The sequence below is a fragment of the Myripristis murdjan genome, chromosome 2, assembly GCF_902150065.1.
Source record: "Myripristis murdjan chromosome 2, fMyrMur1.1, whole genome shotgun sequence".
In the NCBI taxonomy this organism is placed as follows: domain Eukaryota; kingdom Metazoa; phylum Chordata; class Actinopteri; order Holocentriformes; family Holocentridae; genus Myripristis; species Myripristis murdjan.
The window spans coordinates 18,731,765-18,751,397 of NC_043981.1; the positions used below are offsets into that span (position 1 = coordinate 18,731,765).

General features: G+C 45.0%; 1 protein-coding gene across 3 annotated transcripts in view; it reads left to right on the top strand.

Annotated features, from left to right (window-relative positions):
- Window positions 1-260: 260 nt before the first annotated feature.
- The window catches only part of zeb2b (zinc finger E-box binding homeobox 2b), a 126,140-nt gene continuing 106,767 nt past the window's right edge, over window positions 261-19,633 (top strand). For all 3 annotated transcript variants that reach the window (XM_030070202.1, XM_030070210.1, XM_030070220.1), the window contains exons 1-2: window positions 261-1,168; window positions 2,474-2,613. In XM_030070202.1, coding sequence (XP_029926062.1) covers window positions 2,562-2,613 — 52 coding nt within the window. In that variant the 5' untranslated portion in view covers window positions 261-1,168; window positions 2,474-2,561. The remainder of the gene's footprint in view (window positions 1,169-2,473; window positions 2,614-19,633) is intronic.

Here is a 19,633-nt window from a genome sequence, read left to right on the forward strand (position 1 = left end):
TCTTCCACTGCAAAAAATGTCCGTTTTAACAAGCCGTGTGGCCTCGTTTTTCAGGTTTAATGTCGTTTTTATCTCATAAAACAGGCAATAAAAAATCGTCCATGTAGTGGCATTCAGATAACCCCCACTTGTGCCAATGCAGTCTCACTTTTTCAGGATTTTCCTAAGAGCAAATGCCTTCATCTTGAAATAAAACAGAATAAGGCTCATTTTGTCCGTCTATTTTTTAAGAAAATAACACTTAATTCATTACAAATATTCAAACAAAGTTCATTTATTTTGGAAACGAGTGAAATCACTGAACATTTTTTTGTTTAGAAAATGGGATTTTCTTCAGAAGAGTGAGGTCTTTGGGACATTTTTTGCAGTGTGGGTAAAACCCTCGAACATCCCAAACCTTTTTGCAGTCGCAGCCAATTAAAATAATGAAGAATATGTGGAATTGCCTCCCCACCTCGACTCCTGCACCCTCCCGCATCAACCCTGCCATATCTGCAACATTAACCGGCGGAGGAAAAATAGAAATAAAAAATAATCCTTACATGACTGTGGCCGGCGTGGACGCGCTCCAAGTTTCTCTCCCCCCAAAAAACACACACATGTCGCCTATTCTCGCTTCGCGCCCGCGTCGAAGCCTGACATAGTTGGTTTCACTCAAAAAGAGAAGGGATGGAGAAAGAGAGAGGACAGTGAGAGAGAGAAAGAGAAAGAGGAGAAAGGGAGAGGGGGAGAGAGAGGGAGAGAGAGAGAGAGAGAGAGAGAGAAAGAAAAAAACAACAACTTCACGTTCAACCCAGAAGATGCTCACGTTTGGCTCTCCTCAATTATCCCCTCCCGTGAAGATAGGTGGCGTGCGTTTCAGGGGGCTTCTCCTCTGTGTTATACGGCAAAGAAAAGGAGGTGGAAAGAAAAAAAATGTCATTAGAAGAGGCGTAACACGTCAGTCCCTACCCAGGTTTGTTTCCTGGAGTGGGTGTAAGACATCAGTTGTAAACCTGCCCTAGCAGGAATAGCGGTCCCTCCCTCCTCCCAACTATTTCTAAGGCTTTATTTCTAAGGCTTTATTATCACCGGTGGAAAAGGATCCGCTCACCGACGCGCTCCGATTATCATCCCTCCTTGCAACTCCTATCCACAAGATACCTCTGTATCCCCCCTATAAAATCAGGTACGTCTCCCCTCCTTTTTATTTACCTTGATAACCTTTATTTTTTTAATTTAGCCACCCGAGAGAGGCTGGAGAAACGCGTTTGGGAGACGTGGGAGATGGGGAAACTCCAATCCGTCCGTGCGAGAGTTGGATCTCAACTTTGCTTTACCTGCACAGGTGGAAATAGGTGCGTTTTCTTCCACCTCCGCGATGGAGCGCGTCCCGTAGGTTCCCTACAAGCGGCCGAAAGGTGGATTTTGTGGGCTTTTTCGGGGAGCTTTGCATATCGCCGCTATACCCGCTTGGAAAAAGGGCGATATGCGTCCCTTTTCCCCTCTGAGTCTATTCAGCTTGCATTATATTAGTGTCTGTTTGTATCATTCGGCCATTCAGCTGCTGTACAAGTGCCCACAACAAAAAAGAAACCTCTTGTCAATATTCACTTATCCTAATAACGGTATTTGTTCAATAAATCAGCTGGCAATAGGCGAAGCGAGCGTCCCATCCAGGCTATTTTAGTCTTATCGCTTTTGTTTATGCGCCATTTGTGCGTTAAAGATTCTTATTTCCTAACAGCCCGCAATAATCAGGCTCGTTTTGTGTTATTTCCGACCGTTATTTATTTGATGCCGGCGAAGGGTTTTGAATATTAAACCGAACTTCAGTTTGACGTACAAGTGTTTAGTGAAGTTATATATGACTTTTTTGTAAGACCACACACTGGAGGCTTATTGAAGGCTGAGGCTGTGTCTGTCTCGCTTTGCCGTCTCCAGCCTTGTAAGCTTCGCTTTTGACCCCACGGTTTGACAGAAATCTGCTTTATTAACCTATTTCGCCTGTGCCAAAACGGGGGAATTAGCGCACCAAAACGCGAATCGAGTCTGTCACATTCAATAAAAAAAGAAGAGAGGCGGTTATTTTGCTTAAAAACTAAAGACAAATACAAAGCGATTTGTCAAACTTTTTTTTTTTTTTTTTTTTTACATGAAATAACAATACATTGTTTTCGCTGCCTCTGGCCGACTGAATTATGGTTTTACTATTATAAGAAATTACAATTGCCATGTCTCCTCCTCCTGTTTGCTGTTTCTGCCACTGAGCAGAGACCCGATCAGTACAAAATCAAAATTAGATGGACACGGATCCCTCTTATCGCCGCTTTTCATAGTTTCACCCACGGCACATTTTTTTTTCTTTACCATCTTTTTTTCCCATCCGTCCAAGTTGCATTTGCAGTTTCTGTGCGCATCCGGCGCAAAGTGTATCTCCACCTTTCACGCTAATACCCACATTGTTGCTGCCGTGTGTGTGTTTTCCCGTCAGATATCAAGCTGAAATCAAGGAATCGAGTCCATGCGAGCTGCCATCTGATCCCACACACACTTATCAATGAAGCAAGAGATCATGGCGGATGGCCCCAGGTGTAAGAGGCGAAAACAAGCCAACCCGAGACGGAAAAAACGGTAAGAAAATAACGAGGGAGACAAAAAGACCGGGGATACCTTGGATGCGAGCCTGATTTTGAAGGTTTCCACTGCGGCTCAGGGGTGTGTTAGGGTCCGCGGCTGGTGCTGGGAACGCCAGTGCGCATTTCAGCCTTCCCCTTTTACGCAGGGATAAAGGGACCGCTATCCGGGGGAGAAAATGTGCGTAAATGCGTCGGTGTTGCAGCCTACACAAGCCTGTGGAATAATAAAAAAATAGAGGGTGTAAAATGTGTTATTATTTTGGAAGGCTTGCGAGGAGGCTAGATGCACTTGGAAACTTGGGGGATGTTGGAAAGTTGGAGCGTGGCGGTGCCGGCCGGGGCTCTTATTTCTCGCTGGGACAAAATCCGCTATGAGGACTAGTGGTCATTCAAACCCTCGGTGGCTGGAAATGGCTCGTTTTTTGAAGTCTAGTCTTGTGACTTAAGTTTTGGTTTCTTTTAATCCGGTCGCTGGCATGCCTCACCCGTGTTGTTTCTCTGTCCGTGTGGGCCTTTACGTCTCAATTTAAGGCGAAATTCCAAGTAAAATGATGCCATATTCTCGTTGTTTTCTGGACTGAATGGGACAAACAGAGAGGGGGGGATAATTCACAGTGGATGGCATGTGGCTGTTGGTTTTAGTCTGAACCCTTTTAGTTTCCCTTTATCAACAAGTTTATTATAGCCGAGGCTTCATAAATAAATAGTATGGCATGTCCGATAAATGGTGGGTATTAATTGGGTCTGGACTGGAGCGCTGGAGGTGGAGATTTGTTGCTTTTCTTTCCCCATTTGACTCCACTGTTTCCCACAAGAGGCAAATCCGCAGTGACATTTCCTGGCCCCGTTATTTCTGATTATTCCATAGGCTGGAAACGCACTGGTGAACTGAAGGAGTGTAAAATATTAAGGTTGTGATTTAGGCGCCCAGATGAGGCTTTTATTTTGCTTCTCCACAACAGTTTTTAATCTGTGCCCCCATAGCTTATTTTCTAGATCAGATTTCATTTATTGATTTTATGCAATCAATGGCAGACGAGCATTTTGTTCCACACTAAATAGCACAAGGAGCTGGAGATTTCCAATATGAACAGTATGAACACGTTTGCTCTACATATTTATATATATGTACACACGTATATATATGTGAACATGTTTGTATCATATAAATATTCATATATATATATATATATATATATATATATATTTATATATATATGAGATATGTAATAACAGAGACTACACAGAGTAATAGATATTACAGGCTGTTTAGCAGTTGCCACCTGTTTTGTAGAGAGAGAGTAGGAGTGTCAGTGTTAGGCTTGTACCAAATGCAACATTTGATATATCTGATATATTAGCAAAGCAAAGAAATATACAAAAATATAATTTTCACACCCTTAAGCTTGAAGAGAAGGAGATGCACGGAGATTTGGCAAAGTGTGCAAGGAAGAATATTTTTATCCCATTTTTTCTTTCTTTTTTTTTTTTCTTAATTTATTGGCGCTTTCATCCAGGAGCGTGAACGTTTCTTTTTAGATTTATAAGTGGATTTGATATTGTCCTAGTTTTTTAAAAACGTGAAATGTGAGTCCTTTTTACCCTTTTTCTTCCATAACAACTAGCTCTGTCTGATGCCCACCCCCCCTCCCCTTCCCCTTCACCCCCCCACCCCCCCTGGGAATGCAGAGGCTTATTGAGGCTCGGCCACTCTCCCTCTCTCTCCCTCCCTCTCTCTCTCTCTCTCTCTCCCCCCCTCTTCTCTGGGTCTATGGAGGGATGGCAGGGCAGAGCGAGTGTATGTGTGTGTGTGTGTGTGTGTGTGTGTGTGTGTGTGTGTGTGTGTGTGTGACGGCCGACAGGACAGACTCAGACTCCTTTAGCAGTAACTAACAAACGCTGCAAATGCACGAAATGCAACAACGCAGACGTGGGACATTTGCAATTTCACCAGATGGAGGACGGATGCACCCCCCCCCCCCCTTCTTCCCTTAACTAACAAATCACATGAACGTACACAAATTTGAAACGTGTACAATTACAGCTAATTTCACTGAGTGACTTTCGGAGGTGGCAGTGTACAAGTGAACATGTCGAGATGTAGATTATAATTTGTGTGCCACCTGTGATTACAAAAAAAATATATATACATATATATATATACAGATATATATAGAAATGCTCGACGCTTTACATCTGGATTTGTTTTTGTAATTAAGCAACTGAGGCTCGGTGTTGTCACTCAGCGTTTTGCAACGATACAGTTTTGATTTAATGTATCCTCCCATATGGAAAAATTGGAATTAGTGCGATTATTTTTTTTGATTTTCAAATGGAAAGGGACAGCACACATTTGTGCCAATTAGTATTAATGAGCCATTTGCTCACTAAGTTGTCTCACCAATGACATTCTCATCCAGATGACTGTTGGCCTTCAGGGTTGGAGGTGCTACAGTAGCTTTACTCACTCGCTGCCCATTCTATCATGCGGTATTTAACCACAGTTCATGACTTATCCCTCTTCATCCGAGCCCAAATTAGCTCTACCTCCTGCATGCCGCCGCCGAGTCTTTTAGCTTGTAGCTCTGAAACAGCAGCAACATTCATTTTTAAAAGGAAAGGTAAAAAAAAGAGAAATTACATTTATTCCTTTCCTCACTCTTCAACTGCTACAAGAAAAAAAAAAAAAAACCTTCTCTTTTCCTGGTGTGAAACTTGATCTCGGCAGCGTGAAGCGTTTGAGAGTTTGGCCCTCGCCAGGTGTTGCTCGTCACATCCAGCTGTGAGCAACCCCCCCCCCCCCAACCTCATCCCCCCGCCACCCCCCTCTCCAACCTCCCACCCACCCAGCACCCAGAAACCCATAGAAAAGCAGTTGCACACCTGTCCTTATTTTCTTATTACTCAACCAGCACCAGCATCAAAAACATGCCTTTTTTTTCATTATCGGTTTTGTAATCATGTTTGCTTTCATTGGATGTTAAGCCGAGTCTTCTCTGCAACCCCCTCCCCCCCTGCCTCCCCCCCTCACCCCCAGCTTTTGGTGTTTCCGCATCAAACTGTGGCAATTTTTGTCTGAGGATAAGATGAAAAAGGGGAAACACAGATGTTGCGTTTTTTTTTTAGTTAGCGTGTTAGGTAAACGTTTCATTCTGCGTCACCGCGTTCATGACCTTTTCTCGTCTCTCCGTATCCCACATGGCATTTCGGCTTTGGGATATACCCTTGGAAATGCACTGATTACATAATCTTAAGCAGCAGGAGGAGAAGAAGAAGAAGAAGCAGAACGAGGTGGCCAATATCTCTATCTCTCTCTCTCTTTCTATCTCTCTCTCTGTGGCTGCAGGAGTTTGATACAATAGTCTGAACATGGTTATTAAAGCTATCATGGATTCACGCACTAGGTAGAAAAATATAAGGGACGAGTGAAGGGGGGTGGAGGGGTGAGGGGGGGTAGCCTTGCTTTCAGACCCAAACAATACCAGATTTCTGCCAGTCTAAACAATTTGTCCGTCTCTATTATTCCTTGGCCTTTTTAAAGTTGCGTTCGCAGCTCCCGTAGTCGGAAACGAGTAAGAGGAGTAAGGCAAGGCTGCCCATTTCTACCTCTTCTTTTTCCCCTACTTTTCCTTCCCCTTCTCTCCTCCGTCTTCCTCCCCCCGTGTGCCCATCCACCCTCCCTTCTTCTCCCAGATTTTCTCTTCTCAAGGTAGGGGCAGTATTTTTGCCACTTTTGAGGAGGGGTACAAAAAAAAGAAAGAAGAAGAAGAGAAAAAAAAAAGAAAAGAGAAGGAGGGAGGAGGGCAGGTTTCGCGGGGCGCTCGCGGACAATTGATTGTCAGTCGTAATGTGTTTCATTTACATGTTTATACCGTCAATAGTGGCGGGGGGTTGTCCACCGCACCATTCACCGCTGCCATTCCCATACGGGTTGGCAATTGTCTGGAGCAGCCAAAGCAGACACCTTATTCCTGATGGCTTTTTCTGTGGGGAGAAGAAAAAGAGAAAGAAAGAAAGCAAAGAAAGAAAGAAAGAAAAAGAAGTGATGGGACTAAAAGGCTGTTTTGCAGTGCATTCGTGTTGAGGGAAAGGGATTATTTTGTTTAAGCAAGTGAAATAATTACTGCTAGATATTACAGGGGCAGGCAGGAATCAGTCTTCAGCAGGGGGGCCTGTTATGCTCATAGTGTCGGAGTGTAGAGACCCGCAGATAGCCAGGAATGAATCTGACTGGGATTTTTTTTTTTTTATAACATGGGCCTCTCGGTCGAATCGAATAGACACATTCCAATTACCTCATGTAAAACGGCTAGCAGGTTTTTCTCGATGCAGGCTAATAAGGACGCATATTTGTCCTGTCACAACTACACATTGCACTTTGGCGTGCTGCGTGAGGCCTTATTATTATTATTATTACTATTTTTTTTTTTTTTCCCAGAGAGCGCACGGTAGCTTTTTGCATCACTTGATATTTCTCTCTCTCTCTCTCTCTCTCTCTCTCTCTTTCTCTCTCTCCCTCGGCTTTGCAAGTCGTCACGAGCTAAATATATCCATCTGCTCAAAGTGTGTGAGTCAAGTGTATATAGCCAAGGCACATAAAAATGAATGGACTTCCTTTTACGAGATCATTGTGATTTCAAGCATATAGCACGGGCACATATAGGAGGCAAGCACAAGGGTGTTCCCTTTTGGGTAGCACTGGCATTTTTTTTTTCTTTTCTTTTTGTCAAAGGGGGAAAAGGAACATGAGTATTTTTAGTTGCTGTAATTCACGTTCTCTTGCTTTATTTTATTTTATTTTATTATGTGTGCGCAGCGGTGCAGCTGTCACAGTGCGACTTTAAAGCCGATATATTATTCAACAAATCCTCTAATGTACACTTTCCAGAAGGAATTAAATCAGGAATGTAGCTCAGCAACAGCATTTCCTCACGCAACACCAACACACACACACACACACTTTTTTCAAGCTTTGATAAGGCAGATAAAAGCAAATAGCATGGCTTGTGGCTGTATAACCCCCCCCCCCCCACCACCACCACCTCCCTCCACCTCACCACCACCACCACCCTCCATCCCCCACCCAAAAAAAAAAAAAAAAAGCCCTAATGATCATCTCAACACCACCGTCCTGGACACCGCACACAAAACTTTTATCCAACCCCCCCAACAACAACACACCACCCCCCACCCCATCCCCCCCCCCCCCCAAAAAAAGCAAAAAACATTTTTGACACATTTTCTTTTTTTATTATTATTATTATTTTTTTTTTCCCTCCTTCCTTCCTCGACCGCCCTGCTTGTGTGAAGATATTTTTCGCCTGGCGGCCAGAGAACACACACTCGCAGAGGCACCGCGAGCCCGGACCCCTGACACCGCGGGTCTTTGGAATGCCTTAGGTACGATTTCACTTTCGCTCACATCAATGCTGACCTGAATGCCTTTCATATCTGATCCGCCGTGTCTCTCCTGGTAAACATCCCCCGGGGGGAGAACAAAGAAAGGAGCTCCTCTTCTTCTTCTCCCTCTTAATCACAATTCAGCCCCTTTCGCCGCCAGCAGCAGGGCTACACATTTGCATTCAGCATCAGAAAAGGGCCTGAGATGAAAAGGGGGGCGAAGAAAAAAAAAAAAAAAAAAAAAAAGGAGAGCAAGAGAGGAGAGGAGGGAAAAAAGAAGAGGAAGGGAGAAAAAAAAGAGAGAGAGAGAGAGGGAGAGAGAGGCAGAAAGGGGTGGGTGGGTGGTGGAGAGAAATAACTAGGGTGTTTGTGGTTGTTTGTTGGTCGTCCCCTGGTTACAAGCCTTTTATAGCCTCCCTACTCTAGCAGGGACCCAGGCCCCTCCTGACAGACAGATAGTGTTACGAGATGGCATGCCCACACTATTCGTGGCCACTCACTCTCACACTTAAGAAGAAGAAGAAGAAGAAGCAGAAAAAAAAAAGAAAAAAAAAAAAGAAATCCCGGCTGAGACAGATTGGATTGTGCTTAAAGAATAAGAGTTAGGAGCAGGTGTCTTCACCGGCGATGTGCAATTTTTTTTATTATTTTTTTTTTATCATCATTATTTTTCGTTGGTATTCCGCTGGAAACAGGGGCGTCATGACTTTGATTGTCCACAAAATTATATCGCATTTTTTGTTGTTGTTAGAATAGGGAATAAATTCTATGAGAGGCAAAAAGAGAAAAAAAAAATTGCATGCACCGTGCCCCCCCCCCCCCTTTTTTTTTTTTTGCAAGCGATGCTGCATGGCGGTTATCTGTTGCTTTATCAACTTGATTGGCAAGATATCTTTATCGTCCGACACCCAGGCGGGATGTATGCAAATCTTTGGGCAAGTTAAGCAAAAACGGGGAGGAGGGAGAGGAGGTGGTGGGGGGCGAGGGGGTGAGGGGATTGTAAGGGGGGGGGGCGGCCACCGCAGCTTTAAATGACATCATGTGATATGGATTCCAGTTTTTTTTTTTCTTTCTTCTTCTTCTTCTCCTTCTTCTCCTTCTTCCTCTTCTTCTTCTCTTTCCCTTTCTTTTTTTTTCTCACCCAGAACTTTTTTTTTTTTTTTTTTGGGATAAGAAGAGGGATTATCGGTACACCTTCCCTCCCTCCTCCTCCTCGCCAAGCTGCGCAGGATTTAGGCAGATTTACTTCAGCAAACACCTTTGGACACTGGGGGAAAGTAGGAGTCTGTTTGCAAAAGGGGCCTTTTGTTCCGAGAGGTGCTGGATAATGCCTTACCAGGCAGCCATGATATTAACCCGTGCTTTGGAGAAATGGCTTGGAGTTGGGGTGGAGGGGTGTGTGTGTGTGTGTGGGGGGGGGATAGGGTTGGGAATGGTAAGGGGAAGAGGGGGGGTTAACTCTTTGTGGACAACTCTTTGCTGTTCATACATTCCCCCTGGCATGTTTTGTGACCATCGCTGGGAAAGTCCCCGTCCCCTCCCCTCTTCTTGTTTTTTTTTTATTAATACAATAAGTTGCATTGCTCGTGGTTCATAATTTTGAATTTCCAAGATCTTGTGATGGCCCTTCCTCTTCTTCTTGGTTTGGAAGTTGAGGAAGTTACTGTGTTGTGCGAGTGATGCATGCACACACACACATGCACATGCACGCGCACACACACACACACACAGAGTAATGTCTGCCACTGCCAAGGACGATGAAAGAGAGAGAGAGCAACAGGGGTGGCTGAGATCCGTTGCCTGACTAACACCGAGGCATGAATCAGCCAATAGCGAGCCAAGTCTCCGCTCCTGTGTGACTTCCTTTTCTGTTGCGACGGCAATATTGACATATAGTCCAAAACAATGTGGTGACATAGTCAAAAAAAAAAAAAAAAAAAAAAGGCATGGCAACGTGGCGTTCCCCTGTATGCTTTCTTACCCTGAGCTTATGCAACGTGGCGTTTTTATGGATTTATTAGGAAGCATAGTGTAGTGTGGTGTAGTGTAGTGTGGTGTGGTGTGGGTCCGTTTGCATGTAATCACAGTTTTTTACTGTGTGAACTGCTGCTGAACTTCTGTTTCGTCCCCAAGAGGAGCCGGCTCAGAAAAATCAGGTTCTGCTCTCTTTTTACTCCGCCGTTAGAGAACTGTACAGAAAAGAAAAAAAAAAAAGAAGAAGAAGAAGAAAAAAAAAAAAGCTCCGGCATGGCTGGTTGAGATATTTTTTGAAAGTTTCGTGGTTAAAAAATATGGTAATTTGGCTGCGTGAGTCACTGTCAGGGGACGAGTGCGGCCTCTGCGGAGGAGATGTCTGAAAAAAAAAAAAGAGGAGGAGGGGGGCCGGGGTTAGCCGGACGTAACTCGGCGAGGAGGCCGACGAGAGCCTGACTCGGCGGCGTGGTGCGGCGCGGCGCGGCGCGGCGAGGCTCGGCGGCGGCTGTCAGGCGTCCAGGCCGGCCGGACGGCGATGAGTCGGGACGGTGTGAAAGGGGAAGAGATGGAGAGTGATGGAGCCGAGGTGACAGACTCAAAAGGTGTTTGCGGCGCCGCTCCGACCCCCGCTTCTTTTTCTATTTCTCACGGTTTGACAGGTCATATCTATCTCCCTCCCCTCCACACACACACACACACACACACACACATATGTACACACACACACCTCTGTAAAGTGATGTACGCCTGTCCTCCGTCACGGCGCTCTGATTAAAGTTGCAGCACAGTCAGATGTCTTCCTCCCATTCCCACCGACTTCATTTCCTTGCTCTCCTTTCTTTTTTTTTTTTTATTTCTTTGTTTATGCCTTTTTTCCCCTCTTTGTGTCTTCTCTCTCTCTTTTTTTTCCCCTCCCCACTGTTTCTCCTCTCTGTCTCGCTTTCATTCCTCGCGATTTTGACAAAAGGCAAACACAGAAATTGAAACTTCAGTGGTCCGGCAAATAATTGCATGCATTTGGACTTTTCATTTACGTGTGTGTGTGCGCTCTCTTTACCCTAAGCCGGCATGTTTTATGCATCGCGTCGGAAAGGGGGGAAATGCATTCTGAAATATCATGCCTCATTTGAGTCTTTCTCAAGTGAAAATGCAAAGTCTTTATTTGGCCCATCCGTTCCGTCTCGTCCTGCTGTTTGCACTTATTCAGTTGTTGCGCCGCGTCTCGCCTGTGATTTTCGACATTTTCCACGCGTCGACTTTTTCCCGTTTGCGAGGGAGTCTCGTCTCGGCGCGACAGACGACAGGTTTTCTGAGCAGGTGTAAACTAACATTTGGATTTTATAATTAAATGGCAGGGGGGCAAAAAAAAATACAACAACAACTTCATAAACACCTTATTTTCCTAACAATAGTATTTCATTGTTTGTGAGGAGGCGCAGGAGGAGTTTGGGAGAGGAAAATGCACTTTCAGACGTTCGATCCCGGCGTCCCTCGCTCATTTTCCTCACATTCACACTCCTCACGAGGCCGTCGCACAGATATGTAAAGGATATTTCCATCACGCTGCAGATATCTGTGAAGGATTCGTGCTAAACGGCGTGCGTTTTTTAACGAAGGCCGCGCACGAGGTCCGACAGGTAGCGCCTCGTCAAATTCACCTCAGGACGGTGTGTGTGTGTGTGTGTGTGTGTGTGTGTGTGTGTTTTTAACGGAGCGACGAAAAGACACAAATACAGATTAAATCACGAGAACAAACACATCACAGCTGGCTGCCTGAGCGCGAGTGTATGTGTGTGTGTGTGTGTGCTTTTTTTTTCTCTGTGTGTGTGTGTGTGTGGAACTTGTTGTCAACCCCAAAAAAAAAAAAAGGGGGAGGGCACAGCATCACAGCATCTCTCTGGGAAAAAAAAAAAAAGAGAGAGAGAGGGGGGAAAAAATCAAGCGTAATCACCTCTATTGCCCATTAAAATGATTTTTTTCTCTCTCTCTTTTTCTCTCTTTTTTTTTGTCTTTTTTCTTCTTCTTTCCGCGGCGGCTGTTCCAGAGATGACACCTTTGTGCAAACAAGTGTTGAAAGCAGCCTCCAGTTTTATGCTCTGATGTCGGCGCACCGCTCGCTCGCTGCCACATGTGCACACACACACACACACACACACACAGACACACACACACACGCTCTCTTTGATGTATGTTTGATTGTCGGGTGGAAGAGCTCTTCTGGCAAGGTCACGGCCGCGTGGAACAATCAATAACAGATCGCCAGATTAAGGCGCGGTGACATCTGGAAATCTGGGCCTTTTCCCACATGCGACGGCTCGCGCGTTCCGCAGCGCGCCCGTCGCACCTTTAATACCGCATAATAGAACATGCTATTTGATCAGCGCCCGTCTCCGCACCGCACTTCATTATTCAGGAGGAGCCCCGCCTCCCTGCCACCTTCGCGAGCCCCTCTTCGTTACCTTTTTTTTTTATTTTGTGTGTGTTAACGAGGACTCTCTCTCTCTTTTCTCTTCCCTTCCCTATGTCCGTCTGCACTCCGGCTTCCTGGACTTTGTGCGTTGGAAGTAAATTCAGATGCGTTATCTCAATTTAATTGCGGCCGATTGCCAGGCGAGATTAAGCCGGGGGGTTAGAAATTAGGTCATTTTTGCGGTTGCACAAATTTCAGCTCGCTTCCCCCCCGGGCCGCTTTCATCTCGCCGTTGATCAAGCACCTTCTTAACCGAGGGTTGCAGGGAGAAGAGGAAATGGTCAGAATTACACCCTCCTTGTTATTCAAACATACATTTAACCTTTGGCGAGAGTGAGCCAAGGAGAAATAAAGCGGGAGGCGGATGGCGGATGGTGGATGGGTTAAGCGAGGGGGGGGGGCGTCCCTTCTCCCCCGCCTTTAAATGTCATGTGCGCCGCTGCGGACATGTGTAGTGGTGGCGCGCCCGTCGACTCGACCCTGGTGAAAACCTCCGAGAGGTGAATTCACGTGTTAATGGGTTTTGACTGGAGAGGGAGCCCCCCCTCGCCTGCTCCCCGGCCCCCCGCCCTCCCCCCCGCCGAACGCCTCGTGTCCCGCCGCTGTCAAACGCGAATGTCAAACAAACACCTCCTCAGGTAGCGGGGGGATAATCACACCGACAGGCCTGTCCTCAGCCTTTCTGACACGCAGGGCGGCGGGGGGACGGGGGCCGGGGCGGGACCAGCCCGGCTCAGCTGAGGCTTCTCTGCTTTGAGGCGGCGGGTTTTTTTTGGCGGTTCTGGGGGGGGGAGACTCCCGGGGTGGGGGGGGTTGGTTTGGGTTAGGGGCAAGGTGGGAAAGCAGCGGGGTCAAGGATTTCTCTGCTTGTGGTGGCTGTGCGTTTGGAGATAAAGGAGGAAATAAAAGCCTGAGGTCGGTGCTGGGATTGGGGCAAGGTGATGAGAGCAGTGTTTTTTTTTGGATGTGTACAGCAGAGCCTCGGATTGAGCTCGAATGTGCTCAATCCGACTTGTTTCCGGAGGTTTTCTCGAATCAGGTGTCGTTTTATTTTGCTGAAATCCCGATTTTCTTCGAACAAGGTCAGAAAAAACGTCTGAAAATCGAGATAATCCCGCTTTGTTTCCAGAAATTTCTTGAATCAAGTGTCATTTTCTTGATCCCGGTGGGCTGATCTGTCTTAATCTGCCTTGCTCCAGTGTATTTATACTGCTATACCGAAAAAAAAAAAAAAAAAAAAATCCAGAAACAAGTGAAACTGCACTGGAAACAAGTGGGATTATCTCATCCCGCTGGCAGATAGAGTCAAAAATCACTCAAAATGAGAATAAATGCCAACATGTATATTTTTTTTGCAGTGTAGAGTAGAATCATGTCCTTCTGCTCCTTCATATTTACATTTACATGTAGGCCTCTAACTCATCTAGAATGGTAAAATGCCTTATTCTGTGTTGTTTCAATGCATTTACACTACACACACCTGGAAACAAGTGGGATTATGTCATCCCACTGGCAGATTTTAAACAAGATTTGAATCCTGAATGTGAGGCTGGATGACTTGTGAAGATGGAGATGGAGATCTTCTGCAGCGCTGATGAAGCAGCACTCCAGAATCAGATGTTATGTCATTGTTATTCCTCGATAATCCAGCATGAGAACGCGCTCCAGCCTGAAAAACAGACCTGGACGTGGCTGAATAGTTTGTTTTTTGGATCTCACCAAACGTAGTTATTTCAATTCCAGCATTTAATAAATCAACATTTCGGCCAAGAGTTTGTCTTTTTGATGGGATTGAAGTAGTTGCATGGCCGCTCGTCTCTATTGTGCTTTTGAGGTTAAACCATAATCCAGAGGCCCACATGCGAGTTAATTATTATTTCTCAAAATCATGCTAGTGCCAAAGAGACAGGTCTGATTAGTGACGGCTAGCAGCTGAGTTTGGGGTCGGAGGTCAGCTGAAACGCTTAACATCTCTAAGTACACGATGTTTTTTGTGTGTGTGTGTGTGTGTGTGCTTCATGTGCTTCATTTTATCCACATCAGCGTTTCTTTGGTGTCATTTTAACCCCCAGGCTCTTTTATCTGTGTAAAACATGTAAGAAATATCAACATTTTTCTCACACACTTGGCTTTAGTTGTTTTGGACCCTGAGGAAGTATAACATGCCGTTTATAATCGTCAAAAAACCTGCAGTCGTGTGAAAACCGCTGATGGCTCATGTGACATTTGGGAGGGGAAAAAACCTGATTCCCACATGGACTTTGATGTGTAAGAAGGGAGGAGGAGGAGGGGGGGGGCTCTTTATGTTTTATTGCAAGGGCTGTTTAATTTAGGAAGTCAACAAGACATATAAAGCACCTGACACACACACACACACACTTCTGTTAGAGGTTTAAATGGCTGCATGAGCTCAGATTGATCCCAGTTAGTAAGAAAGTGTTGGGAAATTTGAAGGTAACAAACTGCAAAAAGTCAAATCTTACCAAGAGTATTTGTCTTATTTCAAGTCAAAATGTCTTATTTCTAGTCAAAATATCTCATTACACTTAAAATAAGACATGATCAGCTCAGAAGTAACTTGTCTTTAGACAATTTTGCCAAATTTTTACTTGTTCACTTGTGTCACAAGTAAAAATTTGCTTGTTCCATTGGCAGAATATGTTTCTTGTTTCTAGCAAATTTTCACTTGTTTCAAGTCAATTTTCACTTGAAACAGGTGAAAATTGTCTAAAGACAAGTTATTTCTGAGGTGATCATGTCTTATTTTAAGTGTAATGAGATATTTTGACTAGAAATAAGACATTTTGACTTGAAATAAGACAAATACTCTTGGTAAGATTTGACTTTTTGCAGTGCAGGAGAAACTTATGAGCTGAAAAATCTACGTTTGGTGAAAACCGGCTGGTGGTTTGGGTTCGGGATGAGGAGGACGGGGGATAAATCCTCGGGTTTTTTTGGGGTCTGATTTTTTCGTTGGTTCTGGCTGCGGCCGAGGCCCGACTGCTGGAGCGAAAAACAGGCTGTGCAGAGCCGAATGGGTATTTCCTGACCTAGAAAGCTGGTGGGAGACAGCTGAGATCGGGTCAGATACGGGAGCTCGAGCTGCGGATTTGGATTTTGGCCCGGTGCCTCGGGTCGGAGCTGCAGCTCGGTCCACGGTTAGGCCGCGGCTTTCCTCCACCCCGGGCCCCGGCCTGGAGTTTGGACACTTAGTCAAGCGTGTTTAGTATATTCACACTGATTCAGGCTCTGGATTTACTAACTTCTCTAGAGGCTGGATTTAAAGTCAAGGATGTGCTGCTGTTTTTTTTTTCTCTCTCTCTCTCTCTCTGTCTCTTTCTCCTTGGATTTATCTCCTTACCTTGCATGCCTCTATTATATAACGTACATTTTATCTGCTGTCGCTCTCATTGTGGATAAATTAGAGCCTGCAAATGTTAATGTAAATGTGCATGACCAGAAGGAACTCTGCTCTGCTCTACACCGCAATAAATCTCAGTCTTACCAGGTCGGAGATTCACTGTTTAAATCTTGTTTTTCTTCAAACAAGGTTTAAAAAAAAAAAATGTGCCAGTGGTGATGAGATAATTCCACTTGTTTTCAATTGTTTTATAGTGTAAATATGTTGAAACAAGGCAGAGCAGCTCTCTAGGATCAATAAAATTACATTTAATGAAATAAAACTCTGCATTTTTTTACCTTGTTTGAAGAAAAACAAGATTTTTAACTTGTTCAAGTGTTTTAAACGGCGGAGTGAGACTCGCGCTGCCAGTCGGGGTTTAGTTCACAGTCCGCTCTGCCCTGTAGCTTCGCCTTTTAGCCCCATTTCCTCTGCCTGTGAGCACTCCCATCCATCCAAGCAGCCAGCCAGTCAGTCATCCAGCCAGCCAGCCCGCTCTAATTACTTCTCCCCCACCCAAGGGAAGCTACTTCCTTATCGCTCGGCCGTCTTGCTCCGGCATTCCTGAGATAAATTCCCCACCACTTTGTTATTCTTACTACTTAGGGGTATCGGAATTAGCATGGCCATCAAAGCAGACCTTGTACTCTGCTTTTTTTCTCACTCGTCCCCCCCCCCGCCCCCTCCTCACGACCTTATCAGTGGTCATACATTACAGCCTGGCATGGGACGTGCCCGCGGGCCGCCGAGGTGAATAACGGACAGAGGTATCGAGCCGCGCCTCTCGACATCAAAGAGGCCGCGGGACGACGAAGCGTAGGGTTTTTTTGGGGGGGGGGGCGCTCAGGTGTTGAGACAGTTTGCAGTGCAGGTGGAGAAAACAAGACTTCCTATGTCGTGCATTTTTCTTGTTAATCTGAAAACATGGGGAGATTGGAGAGGAGTCTGTTGTGCTGCACAAGTTTTTCCCTTAAATTTCCCCTTTAAAGTTAAAAAAAACATATTTTCTTCCATATTATACAAGTGTCACATCCACATTGTGTATCTGAATTGTTTTCCCATGTGTTGACCAGGATGACACGTGCATTTGCTTGGTTACTCGTCTGGTAAAATGAGAATTTTAGAGGATGCAGACTCCCTTTGAACTCTGGATTTTCCTTAAATTTCCCATTAAGTAGCTTCAAAGTGAGAAAAAAAAAAACGTTTTTTCCCCACATTGCAGGACAGTGGCACATCCACATTGTTTATCTGTATTGTTGTCCCATGTATCGACCAGGATGACACGTGCATTTCCCTCCTTACTCGTCTGATAAGAAACGAGCACCACTGATGCACCTGCAGAATGAGAATTTAAGGGTTTTTGTTCATGCATATTCCCTTTGAACTCTGATTTCCCCCTTAAATTTCTCAAGTCACCTCAGAGTTAGAAAAAAAACCCTTTTATTTCTCCATATTTTAGGACAGAGTCACATCCATATTGTGTCGCTGCTGGTTGCACATTTATATTGATTATATTGATCAAAAAGAAAAGATCTGCATGTCTTGTGCATCATTTTAGACACATTTCCCTGGAATCCTCTGCTCGAATCTGAAATAAAGTTCTGCGGGTCTGAACAAAGCTCGGGCCGGCACAGCATGACTTTGTAAATAATGAGTTGAAGAGGTTTTTAATTGCGAGCCGACCGGGTCATTTATGCAGCGAGCGCGTTTTCCCCGCCTGTCAGGGGCCTGAAACCTGCTAAAACCCCAGCCTCCACCCCCGCCGTGCATTTCCAAACACCTGAGCACCTCCGATTCTTTCACTCCTCCCCGGAAAAAATCTCACTTTTTGTGTGATTTTTGGCTCGGGCGACAGCGATCTGCCGCGCCATCCCTCCTCGTCTCCGCATGTTTCCCAACACGGTTTGTAACTCGGCAGCGTGCAGACGCCGCCTTATAAACTGGCAATCACAGTATCTCTAATGTTATTACTTTTCATAATTAGTTACAGCAACACTCATTCCACGACTGGCGGAAAGGAGTATTCCTTAGTAATTAAGGTAATGAAATATTCATTTATGCTACCTTTTCAGCAGTCTCACAAATGAGCCAGCCATGCTTAATGTCCGCCCTGCCTCTGATTTTATTATGATGGCAGACTGGCACATCTGCAATTAGTACTCGCACTGACAGTTAGCGTTTTCCGCGGGGCGGCGAGCAGAGGGAGGTGAGGTGAGGTGGGGGTGGGAGTGGGTGCACCCCCGGCGCGATTACATGCCCCCCCCTCCTCCCTCGGAGCACCCAACCATCCCCTCCCTCCTCCCCCATCACCCTCCACCCTCCACTCTTTCTTAACCTTGTCGCTTTTTTCAAAAATTCCCTTTTCTTTACCTTTATCTCTTCCTCCTCCCTGACGCAGAGGTTACCTTTTCCCAACGGTGCGAAATCGACTTGACATAACTGTTCATCAGTTTCAGGGGCTCACCCGCCCACCCCGCGCTCACACACACACACACACACACACACACACACACACACACCCCTCACCCCACCCCGAGGTAGTTTGCATCAAATCAGGCCCAGTCAAGCTTCAAGTCGAAATTGGCAGGCCAGAACCTGACAGTGGAAGAGAGACAGAGAGAGAGAGAGGGAGAGGGAGAGAGGGGGAGAAAGCACCCAAATGGAGGTGTGTGTGTGTGTGTGTGTGTGTGTTTGGGTTGGGTAGGGGAGGGGTGGAATTGCAGCTAGCATGGTGCTGAGCTGGAGAGCCACTAGAGGCTAAAAACCTGGGAAAGCATAATGTTGCGTTCATGTCACGTCTGGGAAAAAAAAAAAACGAAAAGAAAAGAAAAAAAAGAAGAAGCAGGAAAAATAGCGGGATATCATCTTGTTGTTGTTGCTGCAGTTTGGACGCGGCTTGAAAGGTCAGCTTGTTAACCTGCTGCTGTAAAATCAGACGTAAAGCGGGTTCTGCAGGTGCAGCTGAACGTATCGGTGCAAATTTAACTGCAGATGCTGGATCAGTTTGGCCTTTGAGAGCTGATATCGGTGAGTTTGCTGCCTGTGCCGGTGCCAGATGGACACTTCAGGAGCCTCCAAAAAATGCTCCCACATTCTCTGCTTTCATAATTACCACCAACAGGCTGAGGTGAACGTTTTATTTATTTATTTACTTATTTTAATCTGATGTGATGTGATGCGATGTGAACGCAACACAAAGCCTGACCGGGGTTAGAGGAGGGAAGGAGAAGAAGAAAAAAACTTTTTAAGGTATCATGACCCCCCCCCAACCCCCCCCCCCACATCACGCCTTTAACCCTTTGGGACCTGGATCTTCATCAGCTTCCTTGTTTAAAAGCTTGTCAAAGTGCATTCAGGCGCCTTTCACGAGCGTTTAACCCTTTGAAACCTGTGCAAATTGGCTTAATCTCTTTAAAAAAAAAAAAAAAAAAAAAAAAAAAAAAGGCCATGAGCAACTTAGCAAAGAAATGACCCCAAAATTGCAAAAGAAATGAGCAAAAGAAATGACCTGAAAATTTGATTAAAATAAGTAAATAAATAAATAATTAAAAAAAAAAAATTTAAAAAGATTTTTTTTAAAGAGAGAAAATTATTAGAAAATTATCCCCAAAAAACTATGGGAAAAATGTCCAGTAACAACATTTATAATTATGATAATTATATATTCAAAAGTATATTACCGGGGAAAAAATGTTTTTTGGGCATTTTATTCTTAATTTTCAAGATTTTTTTTATCACTTTATTTCAGGTCATTTCCTTGTTTATTTTATT